The sequence below is a fragment of the Polypterus senegalus genome, chromosome 10 (genome assembly GCF_016835505.1).
Source record: "Polypterus senegalus isolate Bchr_013 chromosome 10, ASM1683550v1, whole genome shotgun sequence".
NCBI lineage: Eukaryota > Metazoa > Chordata > Cladistia > Polypteriformes > Polypteridae > Polypterus > Polypterus senegalus.
Genome location: NC_053163.1, coordinates 153,109,696 through 153,136,901, shown reverse-complemented (window position 1 = coordinate 153,136,901; position 27,206 = coordinate 153,109,696). Strand labels below are relative to the sequence as shown.

Below are 27,206 nucleotides of genomic sequence, written 5' to 3'. Positions count from 1 at the left end.
TGGGCCGGGCCCTCCTCACTGTCCTGTTTCACTAACACGCAGGCAAAGCCGCTGGGGACGGCTAATATAAAATAAAAGTCTGTATACAGTAAGTATTACTGTATGCATGTTATTCTTCTATCCTTTGGGGTTGAGCCACCACCCTTGACATTTCTGTGTATATGACAGCTGTCCAATCTTGTTGAAAACGGATCATCTGATCTTTTAGTCATTTTTCAGTACAAATTGTGTATTACATTTTTGTCTCTGATGTTCACTCGGCCTTTATCTGGTTGCCTGATGTGCCTGATTAGGTTCTGACATGTGTTAACCCTTAATGCTATTTCTTTAAAATTAATGCAGTGTTTCCCTAAAATTTTTCTTCCACACTTGGTGCAGCAGTGCCATGAATAGCTGCAAAAATATTCTAAACGCTAGGTCGTCTTTTCAACCTAATCATGTACAGCTGACGAACTGTTTGCCATCCTCCAGAGCAAAATGTGATCTATACACCGCAACAATTACAGCATATATTTCTGTAGCTCAATTTCATACAACAGTGTTTCTCAAAGTGTTTTACAAGATGTCATAGAAAAAGTTGCAAGAAAAGAAAAACAATTAATGCAATGATATTAAAGTATAAGAAACAAACAAAGAGAGAAAGAAACAAAAGACTCCAATTAGGCTGGAGAAAAAAAAAAAAAATCTGCAGGGGTTCTAAGGCCTAAATACCGTGCAGCCGCCACTGGGCATTCTACCTAACATAAATGTTCGTAAATCTGTCCTCCTTTGTTTTACGCTACCTATCAGTGGATCCATTTTGTCAGATTTAATACCACAAATTGTCTCACGAATATGACTTTTTATTTTTGTTGTTGTTGACACATATATCATGTGCATAAATGTTTCAATTTTTAAACCATATGAAGTCAATACGGGTCTAGCCCTTCTACAGTACAAGTCAAAGCTGGAGTGTGATTTGTTCATATTTAGGATAATGAGTAAAAAATATGTAGGGTTGTGTTTGTGTGTGTTATCGAACCTAATGTGTATTTCTTCTCTCTTAGATTCCGAAGGGGGCAAAACCCTGATGCTTCTCTATGAGGAAGTCGATGAATCAGAAGTGGAGATCATTCATGTACCTTCACCCGCTCTCGAGGAGAGAAAAGCTGATGCCTATAGGTATCCTCGCACAGGTCAGACAACTTTAACCATGTTATTTATTTAACTGTAAACGTTCTGAAAATCAGTATGTTTAAATAATAAACTGTGTTTTATAATCGGTAAGGTACAGAGCCGCTGATTGACAGTAATGTATGCGATTAACACGTTACATTTTTCTGCAATTACATTACATTAGTGTGAACCCTAAATGTGTTAATTTAATATGGTTAATTTGACCCTGTTTCACAAATTATGAGACCAGTCTTCTCATAGCAAGTCACCAGCGCTTGTTTGTTTCCTATGTTGTTTCTTGAGTATGATCTTCATCTGCACACTCTAGTAATGTTGCCAGCTATACCTCATGATACAAGATCAACCCATATTAGAGCATAAAATGCTATGTACTGTACTGAATAAATAAGGAATGCCATTTATTCTGTATTTTTGTACACATTGTTTCTTCCATATACTAGCACTTCAAACTGCAGGGAATAACACGAGAACAGTTAAAATCAAACCAGTTATACATGCAGAATAAATGAGTTTCATTTTGTGTCATACAAACGTCACAGGTGGATAAACACTGTGCACTGAGTGAGATTGTATGTCATCGTCCTCTTGCTATTATGTTGGGTTCACACATAGAAGATTAATAAAATCTATAAATGTCACATCGCACATTTGAGCATTTGTGTCAGTTAGTGCAAGTCTGCCCATAAAACATTAGAGGCTGTTGATGTATTGGTCTGCCCTATGGAGCATCCCTGTCTCCGCTGACAAATATGCTTTCAATTGAATTTTTTCGGTGTCCATGAAAGAGAGATATCTGACTTGAAACCGCAAAGAGCAGGTGCTACTCTTGTAGAAACATTTTAAAGAGCGGATGACAAGAGTGGAATTGCTTGATTCCTTATTCTTCACTCCCTCTTTACCCAAAGCAGATGTGGCTTTTTGTTGTTATTTAATTAATTGTGTGTTACCTACTGTAGCCTACTGGCCTATATTGTATTATAACCAATAAAACTAGGCAGTAAGCAGTGCAAATGGTTCATGTTAATATTTACAACCATTTGGGCTGAAGGTTAAACTTATTTAGTAAATAAATAATGCATTGTGTGACAATGTACAATTAAAATTAGGGAATCCAGTCCCGGTCTCCCGTACACTTTTCATTCCTGGGAATGAAACTGCTGGAATTCCTAGCTGAACGGGAACGGTCAAGCTTGTATATATAGCGTGTAAAAATCGATCAAGAAATAACAGTTATAGTTGAAAATAATTTAGTGGCACGGTTATTTGGCCCACGGTGTAGTGTGTTGCTCATAAATTCAGGCAACAACAGACCAGCAGCAGTCAGTCTCCCTGCTCCCACTAAGACTGAACACCGTGGATTGGGAGGTGTCTGCACTCTGCAGCTCATGAATGCCAGGACAGGGCATAGTTCGTTGACGTCTGTGGCACGTGCTGTTGACAGTACAGGCTGGTGTCTTCATCAGACAACAGCTTTGAACATCAACTTGAAATTGCAAAGCGTCAGTCTGTTGCATCCGCATTAGCTGTGCCAAGAAACTTGCCATCATCGAATGATGACGAGAAACTGGATGCATCAGTAAAAGCTCAAATGGCGGGGTTTCAGAGCAATGGCAAGCGCGGGCGTTGTTTAGAGCAAGTGTGTCAGTATCTGATGACTCTACCACCTACTTCAGTAGAGGCAGAGCGTTCTTTCTCAGCGGCTGGCGTACTCTGCACGAAGGTGTGTTCTCGCCTGGACGACCACACGCTGGACACGTTTTGCTTTCTACGCTTTTATTTCGCAATTAACTAGATACATGTACTTATATGACAGCATGAACTGCTTGTAGCTAAAGTTAGTCCTTTATTGGTGTCAACATATTGCAGTAGTTTTATTAAAAATAAGTGTCGGTCGTTCTAAAACCATTCACATGTGAGATGCCCGTGCACTGCGTCATTCATGGGAGCCCAGGATTCCCAGGAATGACATGTTGGATTCCCGAATTCCCGGGAATGGGTAAACCCATCCGGGAATGGATTCCCTAATTAAAACATCTAAATAAATAACCCTGTCAAATACATATTTTAAGATTTCTATCCTTTGCTATTACAAAGACAAATCTATACACATTTTCAGTCTAATTAATGACTACTTCTCCCAGAGTAATGACAACAGAGTCAACTCGTGTATATCACGCAGTTAAGTGCAACCTGAGCTATGATACTGTGAGCAAAAGTTGAACCAGAATTTTTGTTTCTTTTTTTTAATAATTGTTCTTGCTTTTTGGTTTGTTGTCTTCCAACTTAGCAGTTCAAACCAAGCGTGTTTTGATTTTAAAATTTTATAGCAACCCCAGGGTGTGGCCATTGTTTTTACTTGTAACACTACACAGTTCGATACACTAACTCTAATAATTTAATATGCAAGGAAAGTTATTATTAGTGATTATTAAAATGGTTTTGCATTACAAATTAGTAACTGACTTATTTCTCTTTATTATAAAATAAAAAATCCTGGCAGGGAGACCAGAGAGACGAGACATGATCTTCTTGGAAAGCAATTTGACGTCCCGTGAGACAAGTCAGTGAGACAGAAGGACAGCTGCTGTGCAGGCTTTTAAATGATCGACATGCAGCACGACAAGCAGAAAAAGCAGCTCGGCAGCAGCAGCTGATCCATATGCCTCTCCTTAGCTTGCGTTCAGCTCCCCCCTTCACAACGTGAGTGGGAGAGACACGAAGTGGCAGGAGCGTTGCGTTCCTCCAAGGGGGGGTGGGGGTAGTGGTGGGGGTTGAGCAAAGCGATCGAGGCCTGATCATCTTAGAGAGACACTTTGACGATACGCAAGACTAGACATTACAACCTTAGGAAGCAAAACCCGTGAGACGGTGACTATTGCATGTCACGCCCTACTTATAAACAATTTAAAACACGTTACACAGACATCTAACCTAGCAGTTGTTGGAATGCTTTTGGCAGACACACCTCATGTGCTCCCAGCTCTTAAACAACAAGCAAAACATGCAGCTCACCAGCAGATGATCTGCGTGCATCTCCTTAGCGTGCGTTCAGCCCCCAAACACCCCCTCCCCCCCTTTTCACAACGTGAGCGGCAGAGATGTGAAGTGGCAAAAGGACAGCTGCTGTAGAGGCTTTTAAATGATCGACAAGAAGCGCAACAAACAAAACACGCACCTCTCCAGCAGCAGCAAAGGAAGACGATCTGACCGCATCTCCTTAGCATGCGTTCAGCAAAACCGCCCACACCCCCCAAACATGAGCAGCGTTCTACGTCCGCGAGAAAGAGATTTAACCATGCCCAGGGCAGGAAGTAAAAGGACAAATATTGTTTTTACAAAAGTTTTAAAGTAAAAGTGAAAATAATGCGTATGTAACAATTCACATGAAAATAACAATATCTTTAAATTGTATATCCGGTAAACCAAACCCGGGGGTGGGCGAGTGAAGCAAGCAGGGGGCGGAGCCCCATAGTCTTCTTTATAAGAAAAAATATTAATATGATTGAAAAATAATATGATACGTTGCAATCAATATGCAGTTAATTTCAATTAAAAATTTGAATAGAACAATTCATTGTAATTCAGTTTTTTAATTGAACAACAGCCCTAGCGAGATGCCCCGACAAAAGAGTGCGATAACGGGCTTCTCTTTCCATCTCGAGTAATTGGCAGGATTTAAGAGAGAATAGTCTTATCTTTGCTGTGTTTGATTTGGAACTCTTTGCTTGTGGTGATCAATTTTCTAACCTAGTCCCATAACGTTTGTTTTCAAAAACAGTCCCCAGGCTGATTTACTCGATGTTTTGCAAGTCACTTTAGATAAAATCATCTCCTAAGTGATTCAGTGTAAATATATGTAAATGTAATTTAGTGGACACCGCTGTATCAGTGTCTGCTCCCAACCTCTCCTCCTTTCACAAATATCGAATCTCTTGCACATTAAAATGTTAAACGTTTTGTGTCTTAAGATGACATTCCCTCCACTTTTGAAGAGCTTGTGAATACTTTTAAACATAAAGCATGTCGTATCGTACTAGGAAATGGGAGAATGTGATTCTGTACTGCTCTATTATAACAACAACAGCAACATTTATTTATACAGCACATTTTCATACAAAAGATGTAGTTCAAAGGGCTTTAAAGGATGAAGAAAGAAAAAAATGAAAAAATATAAAAATAAAATTAGACAATACTAATTAGCATAAAATTAAAGTAAGGTCTGATGGCCTGGGAGGACAGATAAAACAAAGCAAAAAAAAAAACTGCAGATGACTGGAGAAAAAAAAAAACAACAAAATCTACAGGGGTTTCCGAGGCTATGAGACCACCAAGCCCCTACTAGGCATTCTACCTAACATCAATGATCTCAACCAGTCCTCATGATTTACAGGCTTCACATGGAACAGTTAGATGATGATCATGTGGAACTCTGGCCTTCAATCCATCAATGTAGGGACTGCATGATGCTTTGATTGGGTGGTGATGGAGCAGAATGCCATCATAGAAAAACTGAAAAAGAACAGCACAGAAAATAGGGGTTAGCGGAGCCACGAATAAAATAATTAAATGCCTATACAGAATATCAGGGTTAAACTAAAATGAAGCTGTGAAAAAGCCATGTTAAAGTAATGAGTTTTTAGCATTTTTTTTTTTTTTTTTTAAGTGTTCCATTGTATTTGCTTGGCGAATTTCTATCTGTAAACTCGTATTCCAGATTTTAGGTGCATAATAGCAGAAGGCCGTCTCACCACTTCTTTTAAGTTAGCTCTTGGAATTCTGAGCAGACCCTCATTTGAAGATCTAAGGTTACGATTTGTAGTATAAGGTGAGAGGCATTCTGAGATACAGGATGAAGAAGATTATTGAAGGCTTTGTAAGCCATCAGCAGGATTTTAAAGCCAATTCTAAATGGCACAGGTAACCAGTGTAGTGACACTAGGACTGGGGTGATGTGCTCGGATTTTCTTTTCCTAGTTAGGATTCTAGCAGCTGCATTCTGCACTCGTTGCAAATGATTGATGTTTTTTTTGGGTAGTCCTGAGAGGAGTGCATTACAGTAATCTAGACGACTGAAAACAAAAGCATGAACTAATTTCTCAACATCTTTCAAAGGTTTGGAGGTGCCGAGTTTATAACGGATGAGTCAAATGTGGACCTGGCGTGTCTCCTCACCGCGAGGCCAAACATTTATGAAATCCCGAAACACCATTGTTAATTTTTTAAATGGAACCTGTTAACAACCAGTGCCGTTCACTAATAGCATTTTTCTATGGGAAATACTGTTAATACCTGTTAAATACCTGTATAATATAATCGGTTAAATGATTCACAGTAAATGCATCTACAATTAGAACTGCCTACATAAAAGAATTACCATACATTCAAATGTTTATCACCTATCATTACGATGAGAATGCTGTGGTCTCGGCTATCAGTGGCTTAATCAACTACAACATATATTTTCTTGCCACTAATCTTTTGAATAATGGCGTCCATATTTTGTTCAATGACACGGGGCAAATGAGTTTGAACGAAGACTGCTCTCATTTTCTGGCAGCGCGCCTGCTTGTTTACAATACTTAATAAAGAAAGGACGCATCCTCATCATTTTTTTATAGCGGTACGTCTGACTCAAACTGGCGTCTGGCATCTGACGATTTTTGTCTTTTTTGGGTGTTCCCGAGAGGTGTTTATTATAGTAATCTAACCGACTGAAAAAAGAAGCGTGAACTAATTTCTCAGCGTCTTGATAATGTCTCTGCTTTTTGCCTTTTTTGTGATCTGCATGTAATATTGGAGCCTACCACTTTATCAAAAGTGCACATGTTAAAGAAAATGAGAAGTTTGTTTCATGTCGGTGTGTTAACATTTTCAAGGTAACGTTTTTGTAAATCGACTTGTATGTGAACGGTGTGTGTAATAAGTGTGCCAATGCCTTTAATAATAATAGCCAGCGAGGTGCAATTTGAAACCGAAATAGAGACACAAAAAAATGTGCTATTAAATCTATTTGAGCAGCAGAGCTTTAACAAGCATTTTGATGGATAAAGAGGTGCACCAGTGTGCACCGTTAATCATTAATACATTATTTTTTAAAGATTACACATTTCAGTTGCTATGCTAGTATCCACCAAAACATTCCAAATTTGTAGTTATAACCTGACATGAATTGTTGGCCATACTGCCTGTTACTACTACATCCAAACCAAGATGTGTCCAGCTTAATTGCTGCCTTCAACAATTAATACCAACATATGGACTGGTGCCGCTTTTAGACTTGCTGCGGAAGATTGGGCTTGTGGTACCCCTTTATTTGTTTTGTGTATAATTTTTATTTATTTTTTTTTTTGCCATTAAATATTTTGTTATGCTACATATGCATTTCATTTAAATTAAAAAATGTAAATATACATAATTTTGGCTGGAGTGGGCCTCAAGAACTTCAGCAAGAAGCTTGGTGAGAAGGTGACTACTGTTGGTGTGATTATTCATAAAATGGAAGAAATATAAAATGATCATCAATCGTCCTCAGTCTGGAGCTCCATGCAAGATCTTGCCTCATGGGGTGAAGTTGATTATGAGAAAGGTGAGGGATCAGCCCAAAACTACACAGGAGGAGCTTGTTGATGATCTGAAGGCAGTTGGGACCACCACAGTTACTAAGAATACCATTGGTAACAAGCTAAGTCATAATGGATTGAAATTTTGCATTGCCCGCGAGGTCCCCCTGCTGAAGAAGGCACATGTATTGTACAGGCCGAGATGTTCACTGGCAAACTTAAGATGGGCCTGTACAGTAAATGTGCCTTCTTGAGTAGGGGGACGTTACGGGAACTGCAAGATTTCAATCCGTTACGGCATAGTGTGTTATCATTAAGTAATCTGCTGAGCAGACTGGTGTTGCTAGCTGCACCCATTTGTCACAGCACAGTTTTGTCAGCGTGCTTTATCATGGCACTAATCAGCAGCCTGTGCTCACAATCTTGATGATGCTATTAATGGTAATTACAATATGTACAGTTAAAAACATAGATGTATAATTCTTTCCCCTTTTAATTTTGTCTTTAGGTAGCAAGAACCCAAAAATTTGCCTCAAACTTGCAGAGGTCAAAACAGATTATCTTGGGAGGGTAAGATTCTTCAACTGTTTACTTTTAATTTTTCTCTTATGCCTCATTAGATTTAATGAAGTACACATTGCATCTGCTGCCAGCAGGTATTAACAAAATATGAGCCCACCCACCCAATCTGCTAGCCCTATCTCCCTTTCCTCTATAGCATTTTAAGCTTTTGTAGCTGTCGAAGGTTAGCCATGAGGCTGCCCTTGCACACTTTCTCCTTGCATCTAGTGTCTGTGTTCCTCTGTGGTTATTTTGTTCTCTTCTCAGATAACAGAAGTAAATCCACAGTTATTTAATTCTAGGTTCACATTTAATATTTGAAATCCTGCAGAACTTTGCTGCCCTTTACAATTCAGACCTTGGACATGAAAACATTGTAGGTTAATTAGTCACTGATGGATTTTATAATCAATTAATGTTTGTCTTGATTTTGTATTGCCTCTATTTCCCAATGCACTATAACATGAATAATATAACTATATATATATACATACACACACACACAGTGGGTACGGAAAGTATTCAGACCCCCTTCAATTTTTCACTCTTTGTTATATTGCAGCCATTTGCTAAAATCGTTTAAATTACTTTGCTCAGTATTTAGTAGAAGCACCCTTTTGAGCTCATACAGCCATGAGTCTTCTTGGGAAAGATGCAACAAGTTTTTCACACCTGGATTTGGGGAACCTCTGCCATTCCTCCTTGCAGATCCTCTCCAGTTTTGTCAGGTTGGATGGTAAACATTGGTGGACAGCCATTTTTAGGTCTCTCCAGAGATGCTCAATTGGGTTTAAGTCAGGGCTCTGGCTGGGCCATTCAGGAACAGTCGCAGAGTTGTTGTGAAGCCACTCCTTCGTTATTTTAGCTGTGTGCTTAGAGTCATTGTCTTGTTGTAAGGTAAACCTTCGGCCCAGTCTGAGGTCCTTAGCACTCTGGAGAAGGTTTTTGTCCAGGATATCCCTGTACTTGGCCGCATTCATCTTTCCCTCGATTGCAACCAGTTGTCCTGTTGCTGCAGCTGAAAAACACCCTCACAGCATGATGCTGCCACCGCCATGCTTCACTGTGGGGACTGTATTGGACAAGTGATGAGCAGTGCCTGGTTGTCTCCACATATACCGCTTAGAATTAAGGCCAAAAAGTTCTATCTTGGTCTCATCAGACCAGAGAATCTTATTTCTCACCATCTCGGAGTCCTTCAGGTGTCTTTTAGAAAACTCCATGCGGGCTGTCATGTGTCTTGCCTCTCCTCAGTGTGTGGAGACAACCAGGCACTGCTCATCACTTGTCCAATACAGTCCCCACAGTAAGGCATGGCAGTGGCAGCATCATGCTGTGGGGGTGTTTTTCAGCTGCAGGGACAGGACGACTGGTTGCAATCGAGGGAAATATGAATGGGGCCAAGTACAGGGATATCCTGGACAAAAACCTACTCCAGAGTGCTAAGGACCTCAGACTGGGCCGAAGGTTTACCTTCCAACAAGACAACGACCCTAAGCACACAGCTAAAATAACGAAGGAGTGGCTTCACAACAACTCTGTGACTGTTCTTGAATGGCCCAGCCAGAGTTCTAACTTAAGCATCTCTGGAGAGACCTAAAAATGGCTGTCCACCAACATTTACCATCCAACCTGACAGAACTGGAGAGGATCTGCAAGGAGGAATGGCAGAGGATCCCCAAATCCAGGTGTGAAAAACTTGTTGCATCTTTCCCAAGAAGACTCATGGCTGTATTAGCTCAAAAGGGGGCTTCTACTAAATACTGAGCAAAGGGTCTGAATACTTAGGACCATGTGATATTTCAGTTTTTCTTTTTTAATAAATCTGCAACAATTTCAAAAATTATTTTTTTTGTCTTTCAATATGGGGTGCTGTGTGTACATTAATGAGGAAAAAAATTAATTTAAATAATTTTAGCAAATGGCTGCAATATAACAGAGTGAAAAATTGAAGGGGGTCTGAATACTTTCCATACCCACTGTGGGTATAGAAAATAAATTACAGCCTTAAATGAAAACACACAAACCAAAATATTTTCCAGCTTTACTTACTCAATGCAATCTATAACATCCAAGTGAAAGATCTCACAGCTACAGTTCAGAAGAATTTTAAAAAACAAAAATCCTAAGATGAATAAACGACACCCCTCCCCCCCCTCCCCCATCCGAATTCAATCAGGTGTCAGTGCCCACCATTTCCATTGTGGTTACTGGTTTCCTTCCACCTCTGATCAATTGTAATGAGTGTGATCAGTGAAGCTGTTCCTGGTCCATTTATTCCCTTCCTTGGTAGTGCAACTGACAGCAAACAACTGACTATGGGTGGCAAGCCACTTTCAAAAGATCTCGGGAATAGAGTTGTGGACAGACATAAGGCAGGAGATGGAGACCAAAACATCTCAAAAGGCTTTATCAATCCCAAGGAGCTCATTAAAGTCCATCATAAAGAAGTGGCAAGTGTCTGGTACTAGTAGGACCCTCCCTGGTTCCTCCAAACTTGATGGAAGAGCAAGCTAGGAAACTGGTAAGAGAGGCTAACAAGAGGCCAATGGCCACTTTGAAGGAGTTACAGGATTTTCTGGCAAAGAGTGGTCATTTTGTGTATGTGACAACAATTTGACAAGCGCTCCACAATTGTGGCTTGTTTGGGATGGTCGCAAGGAAAAAGCCACTTCTCTAGAAAGGCCACATTAAGGCTCGTTTGAGCTTTGCCAGAATGCACCTTGAAGATTCTGATGCCAAGTGGAAGAAGGTCTTATGGTCAGATGAGACCAAAATCAAACTATTTGGCGTCAATACCAAACGGTACACCAGTGCAGCTCACCATCCACAACACACCATACCTATAGTAAAGCATGGAGGGGGCAGCATCCTGTTCTGGGGGTGTTTCTCTGCTGCAGGGCCTGGTAGAGTAGAAGGAAAAATGGATAGGACAAAATCCTGTCAAATTCTTGAGGAAAACCTGCTACCCTCTGCCAGAAAGTTGAAGATGGGCAGAATGTTCACCGTTCAACACGACAACAACCCGAAGCACACCGCAAAATTGACCACACAATGGCTGAAGGAGAAAAAAGTGAGTGTCCTGGTGTGGCCAATCAGAGCCCAGACCTAAATCCCATTGAAAATCTGTGGAAAGATCTGAAGATAGCAGACCACCAATGTTCACCATCCAATTTGACCGAACTTGAAAACATCTGCAAAGAAGAGTGGGGGGCAAATATTACTTAGTCTAGATGTGCAAAGCTGATAGAGAAGAATCAACCGACTCAAGGCTGTCATTAAAGCAAAAGGTGTCTTAATAAAATGACATTGACATTGGGGTGATGATCCTTTATTAATTTTACTAGGTCTTGTTTTTTTTTTTTTTTTTTTGAACTGTAGCTGTGATATCTTTCACTTGGATGTCAGAGGTTACATGGAGTAGGTAAAGCTGGGATGAAATATTTTTTGTATGTGTTTTCATTTAAGGCAGTAAAGCAAAAAAATGGGAATATTTTGAAAGGGGTGATTCTTTTCTATACACACTGTATATAGTGGAGTATTCCCTTCCAACTTTTTTTTTTAAGTGAAATTATGTAGAGGTGTTAAGCATAGTGCGTTTTAGGATTTGAAAATCCTAGTAATTGAATCCCTGAGTTTCCCATATTAATTACACCAACTATTTAATGAGAGATTTTTATTTTTCATTTTCCTTTCTTCATGAATTGCATTTCTCTTACAGTTTGCAACTGCCCAAGATAAAGAGCTTGTCGTCCCTTTCTCAACGCTCTTTCCTACTGTGGAATACGTAACGCGAGCTGGCTGGACAAAGGATGGCAAATAGTAAGAATTTGTTTTATTTAAGAAATACTTTGCTTGTATTCTGCTACTGTCTAGGCAGTGGATGGGGAAAATCAAGGCAACCCTGCCATAATCCTGGAACACTATGGAAGACCCCAATGAATGTGAAGAACAATGTATTAATCCCGTCTCGGTCAGTTTGTCAGTCATTCAGCTGGTCTGTATTTTTGTACAATTATCCAGAGCAGTTGGTCTTTATTTTGTATTGCACCTTTTAAGCTGACTTCTATCACAGAGCATCGGTGAAGTTTTATTCCATTACAATCTTCCAGGGAGACAGTAGCAAGGGGAGTCAGACAGGAGCCAGCCAAGAGGAACTTCTAGTTAATCATGGTCACAACTCAGGTCAATTAGAAGTTTTATGTTTAAAGCAAAGTACCTGGAGAAAAGCCACTCAAACAAGCACTTAGCATACAATTCTACTTTAATTGTCATCAAGCAGGAATATGATATTATTTGTCAATGTATTTTACAGCTGCATCACTATGCTGCCCTTTCCTGAAGCAACACATATTCTTTTCATTTAGCCATTCATAATAATGTATTAAGACCACCTTTACACAAATCAATCAATCATTTATTTTATATAGTTCCTAACATTGTGACCACTATTACAAGGCACTTTACAAATCAATATTTCCTTCTTGTCAATAGCACCTGTTATAATGTGCACAGATGTTAACCATTCAGTTTCAGTCATATCACCTCTTAACTCTAAAAAAGAATGAAAAAGAAGGAAGGAAGCTGTTTGAATTCAAATGGAAGTTTCATCGTTTGAACAGCAGACAAATAAGGCACTCAACATCCATCCATCCATTATCCAACCCACTATATCCTAACTATAGGGTCACAGGGGGCACTCAGCATACAAGAAATATAATACTCATATGTATGCTAACAAGATTCAAAAACACATGAAACAAGAATCATCTATAACACTTGTGTCAAACTCCGGTCCTGGAGGGCCGCAGTGACTGCGGGTTTTCATTCTAACCATCTTCCTCATTAGTGACAAGTTTTTTTCTGCTAATGAACTTCTTTTAAAGTGACTCAGGCCGCTTAGTCGTCTCTTTTTCCTTAATTAGCAGCCAAACACTAATGATACACAAAACGAGCCGCCACATGACCCGCTCCCCTGTGCTCATCACACAATATCTGAAAATAACGAAAGGTGATGGTCTTGGTAAGGTTGATCTCTCAGGTCACCAACACATTTTGACAGTGTTCTTAGAAAAAACAGAAAAATCAACAGTTTTGGAAATGTCTGCTGTGGCAGAATTAGAGCAGCAACAAGCCATGGGTTTAATTGACAGCAAGAATCAGCTTCTCGTTAAGAGATTGGTTGTAGTGAAAATGGTTGGAATTTGAAATCCGAGTTTAGCTGGTCATCTGTTGGCTCATTTCACATCTCATTTCTGTTTGGTTGCCATTTAATGAAGAAAGGAATATATTCAGAGGACTGAATCCTTAAAAAAAAGTCAATTAAAATTCAATTCTGTTAAAAGAATTGAAAGTTCATTAGCAGTGAAAACTGGTCACTGATTGAGGAAAAGGGTTAGAATAAAAACCTTCAGTCACTGTGGCTCTCCAGGCCCGGAGTTGGACACCCCTGCTCTACATAATCATTTTGAAGTGCTTTTAGTGTTCAAAGCAACTAACTGCACACGTTGGTAGTTCACTGTGTTTATGATGCTGATGTTGTTCTTGCTCACAATCTGGCTAGTGCTTGTTTTCCTCATAAATGGTTGGAAAAAGCGGAGGGTGTCAATGTATTTGATAACCCACAAAGAGAATTATTACAATGTACTGCCTATCTGTGTCCACACTTTCCTTTTCAAAAACACTCTCCAGAAAAAGTTTTTTGAAATAATCAACTGACTCATAGTTTATAGAGTCCACCAGAACCCCATGTTTTTTTTTTTTTTTTTTTTTTTAAATTTCCTAAATCTGGCAACAAAGAAGGCTTATAGGAATCGGTCTCAGTCTTCCCAAGTGACAGTCTCAGGATTTTGTATGGTGATATCACTCTTGTTACTGGGGACATTTCAGCAGCACTGCCATTGTCATTTTTTCTGACAGCTCAAAATCCTTGTCTGTAATCCAAGCCATCAACAATATGTAAAACATCTTTTGTAAATTATTTCTTTTGATGAGAGGCTGGTATTTCATGTGAGGAAAACAAACGCCTGAAGTGCAATGGACTCTCTTTATCTTGTATTTGCTGCCATCTAACTGATAAACCAAACAATACAGTTTAGGTGACATTCATTCATCAGTTCATTTTTTTTTTTTTTTCTTCTTGCTTATCCAGGACGGGGGGGTGGGGCAGCTTAAGCCTATCTCAGGAATCAGAGTCACGCTTTATTTCAACTCTTAACATTTTTGTAGCTCTGATGTGTGCATCAATGTAATCGATGTACCAGGAAATCATGCATTGACAAAGGTTCCCCTTTGCTTGGAATGCAAAGTGTGATTAAATGCGTTATTTTTTTAATGTATTATGTAGTACATGCATCGAAGCTTCTCAGCTGTGCTTGTGCTAAGAAAATGAAACATTTTAAACATGAAACATGATTGTCAAAGTAATAGTTTTGTGACCGTTATGAGTGTTGCTGTCATCAAGGATTTGATTATCATTATTTCTTGCAATCAGGTTCGTATTTGGAGGATGTGTTGTGTTCAAGTTATATTCCGTGTTTGTCAACCGCTGTAAAGATAACAGGTTTCATTCATCGAAGTGTTCACCACCCAATTCGGTACTCGTGAATGTAAGATGTTCAACAGGCATTCCTGGGATTAAGTTGTGGAAATTGCCTGTGAACATTTAGCGGTAGCGTGTGTATGAACTTAATTTAATCTTTTCCAGTCCTGCAAAGTCAGTTGACGTGAGCCGCTCGGAGTACATGCATCGAAGATTCTCAGCTGTGCTCGTAAGATCTCGCGATGTCAACGGGTTTATTTAATGTTAGTTAAGACCCGGCACTTAAAAGTTTCTTGCTACAGCAATTTTAACTCCGTTACAAAGTGATCCAAAGTGTCTTCTCATTAAACTTGTATCTCGCGAATACCATATTCGTCGTAGGCATGACAAACGGCAGCGGGATTGTGTCTATGAACTTAATTTAAACTTACGGTTCACACCGTGCTTTGTTTCCGCAGTAGCTGCACTTCTGAATCTATACTAATAAAAGGCAAAGCCCTCACTGACTGACTCACTGACTGACTCATCACTAATTCTCCAACTTCCCGTGTTGGTAGAAGGCTGAAATTTGGCAGGTTCATTCCTTACAACTTCCTTACAAAAGTTGGGCAGGTTTCATTTCGAAATTCTACGCATAATGGTCATAACTGGAAGCTATTTTTCTCCATATACTGTAATGGAGTTGAGCTCGAAAGCCGTGGGGGGGCGGAGTTTCGTGTGACATCATCACGCTTCCCACGTAATCCCGTGAACTGACTGTCCACTGCAGTGCGTAAAAACCAAGAAGACCTCCAAAAAGCGCTTAAGAAAACATGCATTATATAATTGAGAAGGCAGCGAAACAATAAGAAGTGAGCGAGTGACATATACTACCATATTCATGAGTGCTGCTACTTCGGAAACAAAGCAAGGTGTAAACCTAATGTTTAAATTAAGTTCATAGACAGGCTGCCGCTGGCGTTTGTCATGCCCTCGGGTAATGCGGGATACAAGTTTAATGAGAGGACGCAGGATATAAATGAGAGTTTTAATCACTTTGTAACTAAGTGAAAATTGCAGGTGAAGGGCTGTGCTTATGCAAATTCCGAGAGACTGTGTTTGTGCAGGATTGACAGTTAAGGCGGGTTGGGGAGTCACGTCATCATCTCCCCTCCCATTCACCTCATTTCGCTCTGAGCTGAGCTCCGCAGCTAACGCAGTGTTACAGAAGCGGCTTTGTGACGCTGCCACCAAATACTCACAGAAAAATCCACAAGTTAATACACACGCTGTCTCTACAGTTCCTCCACACTGAATCCTCCAGGCACTACTTACAAAAGGTTACATTGACGATCATGTTACGTTATTTTTAAAATGTTTCCTTTTCTTAGCACAAGCACAGCTGAGAAGCTTTGATGCATGTGCTCCATAACGTGTTAAAAAATAATCCATTTAATCAAACTTTGCATTACAAGCAAAGGGGAACTTCTGTCAATGCATGATTTCCTGGTACACCGATTACTTTGATCAGCGCACCCCGATTCATTTTACCCTCGCACCCCCTTGGTTTGAGAAGAAGTATGAAAAAATATGAGGTTAACACAGAAAAACAGATCACCAATTGAAGCTTTATGAATAATCGATTCGCCATCAATAATTGTTTTGGTAAAGCCATACTCAGTGTAATCCTCCTTCCATTTTATAATTTTTCCGCCACTAGCCATGATTAAATGAACGGTAAAAAGTAAGAGCGAAGCGAGGGTGACTTATTCAGGCAGGCAGGCGACAGCTGAATAGCTCGAATTTGGATATAAGTAGGTTCTATTTCGTCGCCAGAAATATCTTTGGTAGGAATGGAAGTTGAAATTAGTCTTTAAATTTCTATGGTAAAGAAAAACTTATGCAATGTTGACTAAATTTTAACTATATAAAGTCAAAACGTGATTATATAAAGTCACTGTCGGAATAAAAAAGTCAAAACTTGAATATACTGTATAAAGTCAGCATCGGTATATATAAAGTCAAAACTTGTTTTTGAATATATCAAGTCAAAACTTGAATATATAAAGTCAAAACTTAAATTTATAAAGTCATTCCCAAATATATAAAGCCAAAACCTGAGTATATAAAGACGGTGTTGGAATATTTCGGAATATATAAAGTAAGCCTGGAATATATAAAGTCAAAACTTCAATATATAAAGTCAGCGTTGGAATATCCATCCATTTTCCAACCCGTTGAATCCGACCACAGGGTCACGGGGGTCTGCTGGAGCCAATCCCAGCCAACACTGGGTGCAAGGCAGGAAAAAATCCTGGGCAGGGCACATGCATCATTTTCAAAACATTAACCGAACAGTGTTTTTTTTATTTATTTTTCTGAATATGTTTTTATTAACTTTGTTCAGTTCAGAGTCGTTTCAATCAATATATTTTGAGTTTGACTTTATATACAGTATTCAGGAATGAGTTTATATACTCCGACGCTGACTTTATATATTCAAGTTTTAACTTTATATATTCCAGTGCTGACTTTATATATTCAAGTTTTGACTTTATATATTAAGAAAAAAGTTTTGACTTTATATATTCGGGAATGACTTTATATATTCAAGTTTTGACTTTATATATTCTGACGACAACTTTATATAATCAGAAAATCAATGTATTTGCCTGTTTGGCAACCCATAGTATTTGTGTGTGTGTATATATGTACACATGTATGTATGTATGTATGTATGTATATATATATATATATATGTATATATATATATATATATATGCCAGCAACACTCATGACAACGACAAAACAATTAATTACATTCTCAATCATGTTACGTTATTATTAAAATGTTTCCTTTTCTTTCTCATTACTTCTGTAACAAACTACTTCTCCGCTGCGAAGTGCGAGTATTTTGCTAGTATGCTTGTATGCATCACTCTCTTCATAATCTAAATCATAAAAGCCCACAAAGCAATGGTTTCATACATAAATTAACATAAAACATCCGTTTGTACGTGCTGTGGCTGCTGTTGGCACATGTTTGGCATCTCTGGCAGCAGTGGCTTTGCTGGGGCACCTCGATGGTCAGCAGGAGTGCACAATGGACTGTCTGCCTGGCTGTCTTCACACGCAGGTGGTTGACGGTGGTGGTCTCAATGTGAATCAATATGGTTTGTACCTCTTGTCATCATAAGTGGCGGTCCTCCCAGGCGAACGTTGCTATAGGTGCATCAGCTACACAAAAGTGTTCAGCACCACAATCAGCTGGGAACCGATCAGAAGATGCTGGTACCTATCTTTCGTTTTCGATATCCATCTCCAGATCAGAGGTTTAAAAATGTTTTACATGTAATGCAGGACAGATACATACCTAAATTTGGAAGTAATAGGAAACTAAAAAAAACTCCACGATGGATTAATAAAGATTTAAAAAAGAAGTTGCAAAGGAAAAAACTGCTGTATAAGGCATATAAGACTAATGACTGCAAAGAGAACCGTAGCGTATGAGAAAATGAGGGCAACCATTAAGAAGGATATCAGAGAGGCTAAAAGACAGTTGGAGAGGAATATAGCAGATAAGGCGAAAGAAGACCCCAAGAGATTCTTTCAGTATTTTAGTAGTAAAAGAACAGTTAAGGAGGAGGTCAAGTTCATCAGGAATAGTAAAGGGGAATTAAAAGATACAGACAATGAAATAGCAGATGCCCTAAACTTACATTTTTCTGAGGTGTTTACAAGTGAGCAAGTGGATAACCTGCCAGAGGTAAACAAACTACTAAGGAGGTACTGAGGGATTTGGAAATTGTAGAGGGAGAAGTGCTGCTCAGATTAAATAAGATGAAATCAAACAAATCACCAGGCCCAGATAATATTTATCCTCGTGTTCTTAAGGAGGCTAGTGAGTACATATATAAACCCTTGACACATATTTTTAGGAAGTCACTGTGCACTGGAGAGATTCCAAAGGACTGGAAAATGGCAAATATCATCCCATTATATAAAAAGGGTGACAGGGCAGATCCAAGCAACTATAGGCCAGTAAGCTTAACAAGCATCACAGGAAAATTAATGGAAGGAATTATTAAGGATAAGATTGAGCAACACATGACAAGGACAGGAGTTATTCTGAACAGTCAGCATGGGTTCAGAAGAGGGAGTCGTGTTTTACTAACATGTTGGAATTCTATGAGGAGGCAGCAAAAGGATACGATCAAAGTGGAGCTTATGATATTATTTATCTGGACTTTCAGAAAGCATTTGATAAGGTGCCACATGAGAGGTTGGGCATCAAGTTAAAAGAAGTGGGAGTTCAGGGTGATGTTTTTAGATGGGTGCAGAATTGGCTCAGACACAGGAAGCAGAGGGTGATGGTGCGAGGAACCTCATCAGAACTGGCCGATGTTAAGAGTGGTGTTCCACAGGGTCAGTGCTAGGGCGCTGCTATTTTTAATATATATAAATGATTTAGATAGGAATATAAGTAACAAGCTGGTTAAGTTTGCAGATGATACCAAGATAGGTGGATTAGCAGATAATTTGGAATCCGTTATATCATTACAGAAGGACTTGGATAGCATACAGGCTTGGGCAGATTTGTGGCAGATGAAATTTAATGTCAGTAAATGTAAAGTATTACACATAGGAAGTAAAAATATTAGGTTTGAATACACAATGGGCGGTCGGAAAATCGAGAGTACACCTTATGAGAGTGGACTCCAAGCTATCAACTTCCAAACAGTGTTCAGAAGCCATTAAGAAGGCTAACAGAATGTTAGGTTATATAGAACAATCTGTGGAGTACAAGTCCAAGGAGGTTCTGCTCAACCTTTATAATGCACTGGTGAGGCCTCATCTTGAGTACTGTGTGCAGTTTTGGTCTCCAGGCTACAAAAAGGACATAGCAGCACTAGAAAAGGTCCAGAGAAGAGCGACTAGGCTGATTCCAGGTCTACAGGGGTTGAATTATGAGGAAAGATTAAAAGAGCTGAGCCTTTACAGTTTAAGCAAAAGAAGATTAAGAGGTGACATGATTGAAGTGTTTAAAATTATGAAGGGAATTAGTACAGTGGATCGAGACTTGTATTTTAAAATGAGCTCATCAAGAACACGGGGACACAGTTGGAAACTTGTTAAGGGTAAATTTCGCACAAACATTAGGAAGTTTTTCTTTACACAAAGAACGATAGACACTTGGAATAAGCTACCAAGTAGTGTGGTAGACAGTAAGACGTTAGGGACTTTCAAAACTCGACTTGATGTTTTCTTGGAGGAAGCAAGTGGATAGGACTGGTGAGCTTTGTTGGGCTGAATGGCCTGTTCTCGTCTAGATTGTTCTAATTCTAATTCTAATTTTTTTAAACTTGCATTAAACTCGGAGTCTGACAAATCAGGGCCCTACTCAACAAAATTACGTAAAACGTCCATGAAGTATTTTGCTTTGCACATTCGCTTTGGTCTATGGCTGGATGTTGACGCCATTTTAGAGGCTGTTTGCTCTTCGCTACTCATGCACACATTGGCATTCGAGGTTAAATCAACAAAGCTATGCAACTTTCCTCCTAGTAAAGTGAGTCGAACTAAAATGTAAGGGTGAGTTTTGTTGCAATGTACAGCTGATTACCGTCCACTACCCCTGAATTTTGACATAAGTCCACATCAGGCCAGAAAGAGGTAATTGGTCCAGTCATTGAGATGATTTTCACCATCTCCTGTGTTCTAGTTAGCCAGGTCAAGGCTTGGTTTGTTCCTGGGGTCCCGGTGATAAAATAAACAAATCTCCATCCTTGGAAGTTGTGAGTCTTGGTGTCCTCGTGACTGTGGCAATGTTGTGACAGATGGCAGGGGTTGTCTGACTCCCTATCAGGGTGTACCTTTACCTGACAGGCAGGCCAGAGTAGTGGATGGACAGGAGGAGACAGCCGCCCTGACCCACTACCACGCTGGGTGCCAGGATTCCTGGGCCATCATGTCTATTCATGTGTCTGCAAAGCATGCTGGGAGTTGCAGTGCTGGGTGCTGATGAGGGGAGAGCTGCCTTCCTTTTTGTCACCGGGTATATTCCCAGCTCTGGCATAAAAGGAGCCTTCTCCTTCTTGTCAGGTAGTCATCATTGGGTGAAGCTCACCTGGGAGGAGTAGAGGAGGAGATGAGAATTGGAGAATTGTGCTGTAGTTGTATACAGTTTGAAAGGAAGAGACCTATGTAAAGTGTTTGTAACATAAAACAATTTGTTTACACCAGTACTGTGTTTCTAAAGTGTATCAAGGGTTTGGAACTGTGAAATGCCCCAGATGGATCCAAAGTGTTTAAAAATGGCCTGTTTTTCAGAGTGTATAGTCAATTGCATCAGTGTTGGCATATTTGTATCTGGGTCCGTTTTTGTGTGCTCTTTAAACTTGTACCCCATGCAGAGCAGGTCGCTACCTCACACACGGTAGACCCCGAGCTCTCAGCAACATTAGATAGGCAATTTTACAAGAGCGACTAATGGGTCAGAAAATAGATAGACAATAGGACAGAAGGTGGGACACAGTAACATCTGCCTGAAACTGATCGGAGGAAAAAAACAGTAATAAAAAAAAGGTTTTGACACACAGCAACACACCAAATGAGTTACTGTAATGGAAAAATTTAATAGAGTAATAAAAGGGAAATGCTCTCATAAACGCTGAGCCACTCAAATAAGCAGCATTTACAAGTGCCATCTGAAGCAGAGCTGGGTAGTTAATGGGGCTCTGGGATGTTTCGTCCGTATTTAATTGGTGTTCCTGCTTTACCAAAGCACAGAATCAAGACAAGAAATCATTAAATGAACCATATGACGCAGGGAGAAACTCATTTAAAGCTATCAGTGGAAAAATGTACATTTAATATGCTGTTTATTGTATATTGAAGAATACAGAGTCTTTTAAACATTTTAACTTTCAAGTGCTTATAAATTGCCTTGTCTGCTTGTTGTTTCTTATCTATTTATTTCCAGTTGTAATTTAATTTCAATTGATAAGTGCTATGTATTTAATATCATTTTTTTTTTTATTATTTATAATCTTGTATAGTGCATGGGCAATGCTCCTCGACCGCAGTCAGCAGAGGCTACAGCTGGTGCTGTTTCCTCCTGAGCTCTTCATCCCAGTGACCAGCGACGAGGCAAAGAGGCAGGTCTACGTGGAGTCCGTTCCAGAGAATGTGCATCCCTTTGTTATCTATGAGGAGGTGACGGATATCTGGATAAATGTAAGTGTTAAATTAGAACTCTCCAAATTTTTTTATTGCAAAAAATATGAAGTGCTGAACGGGGAGAGTGGTACTAGGAATAAATGAACTCCCAGCAAAATGGTGATGAACATCTGGATTTGAACTAGAATGGCGTCCAAATTCGCTATCATTAATAAAGTTTAGTCTGAAAGCTACACGTGTGACGCAAGGCACACATTAACTGACAGTCCTTGCCTTCTAGATGAAGATTGTAATGCACACAATATGGTAAGCAGTGAAAGTGACCCCAAACATAAATGAACTCATAATGAGGCGGTGACATACAGCTTGACATATACGAGTGTCGGTGTGTCATGTCAAAATTTAGTAACATCCGAAAAAAATGTAGTTGTGTGAATTCACATTGAAAGGGATAATGGATGTTGAGATGAAAATGTGAAGATACTCATAGGGAAGTTGAGTCAGCCAGGGTACAACAATTCCCTATGCAATTGGATCCTGGACTTCCTGATAGAGAGACCCCCGGACAAGTCTGCATTGGTAACGTCCAGCACCATCACACTGAGCACTGTCATTCCCCAAAAGACCTCTTCTGTTCACTCTGTTGACTCAAAACAACTATATGGCAGCACACAGTTCTTAACATCGTCATATTAAGTTTTCGGATGAGACAAGAGTCGTGGGCCTTATCAGCAATGGGGATGAGTCAGCTTACAGAATGGTGATACGATGACTGGCTGACTACAGTCTGTCTCTGAATGTGGACGATGAATAAGATGATTGTTGACTTCAGGAAGGCCCATGTTGCCCACACTCCATGGCAATCTGAGAGTTTTGTAATGGAATTGGTCAAAGCACGAAATTCATTGGTGGACTGGTACAAGTGCATCAATCTGTCTTTGAATGTGGACAAGATGAATGAGATGATTGTTGACTTCAGGAAGGCCATGTTGCCTACGCCCCACTGTAAACTGACGTCTCTATGATGGAATTGGTCAAAAGTACCAAATTCATTGGTGTGCACCTGGCAGCTGACCTTTCTAGCACAACTAACACCATCTCCATACTTTCATTTCCACTTCAAGCCTACAATAACCCTACAAGGGCTCCATCAAGAGCGTTCTGACTAGTTGGGTCACCTTCTGTTTTGGGAACTGGAGTGTCTCTGACCACAGTGTCCTTAATTGGATAGTATACGCAGCAGAAAAGGTCTTTTGAACCTGTCTACCTTCCACTATCGATACCTTTATCAAGGCTACAGCTATGTGAAGGATGGCTTCCACCCTTCACACAGTCTCTTTGGCCTATTTCCATCTGGCAGAAAGTACCGTAGCATTCAGACACTTTCTGCAGAACCTTCTAGCCCTTGGCTGTCTGGGTTCTGAACTCTGTGCTGAGCCCAACCCCCACCCTCAGATCTTTACCTAGCAGTTTATCTATATAATTCCACCTGGGGGAGTAAATGCCAACATTAATTTTATTTTAATTTTTTTTTATGTGAATTTCCCCTTGGGATTAATAAAGTATCCTATCTATCTATCTATCTATCTATCTATCTATCTATCTATCTATCTATCTATCTATCTATCTATCTATCTCTACTATTATCTTTATTACATTGAACGATGAAGATTTTGTTTGCTGAACCCTTATTGGTGTGTATATTATACACTTTGGTCTGTTGATCATAAAAATCAGCTTTAATGTTTCCTTTCCCATACTGTTTTCACCTATTTAATGATTTCTACTAATACACTATTATTGCCCAAAGGTTTGGGACTCCTCTTCAAGTCATTGAACTCGGGTGTTTCAATCACTTCCATGGCCACAGGTGTATTAGGCCAGGGGTTCCCAAACTTTTGGACGTCAAGTACCACCTGGGGTTAACTGAGTTGCGTTGCGTACCACCCACACCTTGTTGAAAGGGAGGGAGAGCTGTAAGGGGGCAGTCCAGGTTTAAACCGCCCCGAAATCTGAATAAAAGTTAAACAATTGGAAGAAATTATGCATAAAAAGAATGAAAAAATTTGTGCGTGTACATAAATTGATAAATTTCACCCCGAAACTAAATCCTGCCTTCGGCCTGTATGTGACGCAGTTACCGAAGACGAAATGGTATTGGCTTTGTGCTTAGATGTAGTGACTACGATGCGATACAGCGACAGTGCACGTATAACAACAAACACGAGCGATTTCTGTGAGGCAGAGTTACCGAAGACTAAATAGTGTCACCGTTGTGCTTTCATCTAGTGACCAAAAGCTCAAACAGTGAAGAAGTAGAAGTTGACTTCCGCGAAACGGAATTATGGTAGTGTTAAATGAACTAAATACTGATTCGAATAATAGGTTTTATTTATTCAGATGACAAAATTTCACATCACACTAAATTTGGGAATCCACGTATTATTGTATTTAAACAGTTTCATTGGTTTTTGCTCACAACAGGCTTGTCATAAAGGGTTTTGCACAGATAAATTTAAATTTCAGGGACCGCAATGCGTAACACCTGAAAAGGCTCTGCGTCCACTGCAGTTTAGGAACCACTGTACTAGGCTATTCAGAATGAAAGGACAGATTTCAAAAATTTATTTCAAGCAAACTGTGTAAGACATAAACACATTCCACACATCACTGGATAGAGGAAAGTTCAAAGTTTGGTCCTGTGGTCCTTGAGGTTGCATGCACTCAACATGGTGCCCCGCCTCATTTCCACTTGGAGGTTAGGCATTACCTGAACGACACCATTCAAAGGACGGTGGTTTGGAAGAGGTGGACAACAAGATCTTGCTCATCATCTATGGCCTCCTAGGTCTCCAGACCTTACCCCCTACATTTTTTATCTATGGGAGGTACAATACAGAGTGTTTGTTCCACCTATGCCCGCTAATCTTTAAGATTTGCAACATCGAATTGAGGAAGTTATGAATTCAGTAACTAAGGACCAGTTGACTCATGTGTGGCAAGATTTTTATATTTGTCGCTCCACACATGGTGCTCATGTTGAGTGCATGCAACCTCAAGGTCCATAGGACCAAACTTTGAGCTTTCCTGTATGCAGTGATATGCAGAATGTGTTTGTCTTACACAGTTAGTTTGAAATACATTTTTGAAATCTGCTCTTTCATTTTGAATAGCCCTGTATAAAATAGAGCACCTAGGCCTGCAGATGGCATTTCACAGTTTCACATTTGTGAAAGAGTGGGTCCACTCTCAAGAGCTCAGTGAATTCAAGAGTGGTACCATGATAGGATTCCACCTGTGAAATAAGTCCGTTTGTGAAATTTCCTCACTACTAAATATTCCACCGTCAACTGTTAGTGGTGTTAGAACAAAGTGAAAGCAATTGGGAACAACAGTAACTCAGCCATGAAGTGGTAGGCCACGTAAAATCACAGAGTGGGGATAGTGCATGCTGAGGTATGCAGAAGTCGCCAACTTTCTAAAGACATGTCCACTGGAGGGATGAATCATGCAATCCGATGGATGAGTCTGGGTTTGGCGGTGACCAGGAGAACGGGACTTGCCTGACTACATTGACCCAAGTGTAAAGCTTAGGGAAGAGGGGGATTATGGTGTGGAGTTTTTCAGGGGTTGGGCTTGGCCCCTTACTTCCAGTGAAAGGAACTCTTAATTCTTCAGCATATGAAGCCATTTTGAACAATTTCAGTTTGGGGATGGCCCCTTCCTGTTCCAACATGACTGCGCATGTTCCTGTGCACAAACCAAGGTCTATAAAGAAATGGAAGAGTGAGTTAGTTGTGGAGGAACTTGACTGGCCTGCACAGAGCCCTGACCAACCTCAACCCGATAGAACACCTTTAGGATGAATTTGAGTGGAGACTGCAAGGGAGCCAGGCCTTCTAGTCCAACATCAGTGCCTGACCTCACAAATGCTCTCCTGGTCACAAATTCCCATAAACACACTCCGAAACCTTGTGGAAAGCCTTCCCAGAAGAGTTAAAGCTGTTAGAGCTGCAAAGGGTGGGCCAACTCCTTATTAAAGCCTATGTACTAAGAATGGGATGTCATTAAAGTGCATGTGTGTGTAAAGGCAGGCATCCCAATATTTTTGGCAGTATAGTGGTATGTTGACTGCAAAGTTGTTTTGTTTAGTCCAGGAGCAGCTTTGGGTTATGAGCGTGACCCTCAACAGTGGTGTCTTTTTATTGATTTGTGTTAAGCTTGAAACCTCTCTCGTTATACAATCGCAATGTTCATCTTCAGTGCCCTAAGCCATGGCAATGGCTATGCAGTTAACATGAAAGAGATCTACAAAAACATGAAACTGTCGTTGAAAAAGATACAGTACAACTACTACAACTGGAACATCTGTGGGGATCTGAAAGTAGCGGCACTTGCTAGCGTGATGTTAGCACATTGCTCGAACTGCGACATTTTGCCAAATGACTATGTGCACGTCTATCTGAAACGGTAATTAAAACAATACTACACCCCAAAGCCAATCCAGACCTGTTGTAACCGGTCTACAGACGTGCGGCGCTCCCCTCCACAATAATGTGTGTGTAATCTGATCTTTCACTCTCCCGCTGTATCACAATTCCCGGGAACTGTTTGACTGCCCCTCGTATATAAAAATCTAAATGACAGACGCATGCAGGTTTCATACAAATCCTTCCAAATAGAGACTAAGCAGAGTTGTTCCTGTCTCAGTTGATCAAATTTTGGTTTTTTTGCAAGAAATAAGGTGAGTTTCACTGCAAATTTGTTCTGCTCATCGCTACCTGTAGACAACCCAGGTTTGTGTTAGAGGAACCATTTTGCGTCTGTAATACGTGTGCACTGCTGCCATGGTGTTGAAACATACTGAGGAAGACGGACCTGACATTTAGTATGCACTAAAGATTTTTTTTTTCCTTTGTTTCACAGGTCCATGACATCTTCTACCCATTTGTGCAAACGCGAGAGGATGAGCTGACTTTTATCTGGGTAAACGAGTCCAAGACGGGGTTCTGCCATCTGTACAAAATCATCGTGAATTTGCAGCGGGGGAGGTACCAATGGTCGCAGGGTTACGACTATAGCAAAGGTAGTGAAAAAGAAACATAAACGTAACCTGCGCTAAATACAAAATCCAAGATTTCTAACATGCCCATGTGTACAGTTCAAATCTCAGAGACCACTCTGGATGTGGATAGCAAGTCGAGCGTGCT

General features: G+C 40.0%; 1 protein-coding gene across 1 annotated transcript in view; it reads left to right on the top strand.

Annotated features, from left to right (window-relative positions):
• The window catches only part of dpp9 (dipeptidyl-peptidase 9), a 170,984-nt gene that overhangs the window by 108,532 nt on the left and 35,246 nt on the right, over window positions 1-27,206 (top strand). The window contains exons 8-12 of the mRNA XM_039767093.1: window positions 1,047-1,175; window positions 8,245-8,306; window positions 12,019-12,119; window positions 21,876-22,053; window positions 26,923-27,082. Of these exons, the coding sequence (XP_039623027.1) occupies window positions 1,047-1,175; window positions 8,245-8,306; window positions 12,019-12,119; window positions 21,876-22,053; window positions 26,923-27,082 (630 nt within the window). The remainder of the gene's footprint in view (window positions 1-1,046; window positions 1,176-8,244; window positions 8,307-12,018; window positions 12,120-21,875; window positions 22,054-26,922; window positions 27,083-27,206) is intronic.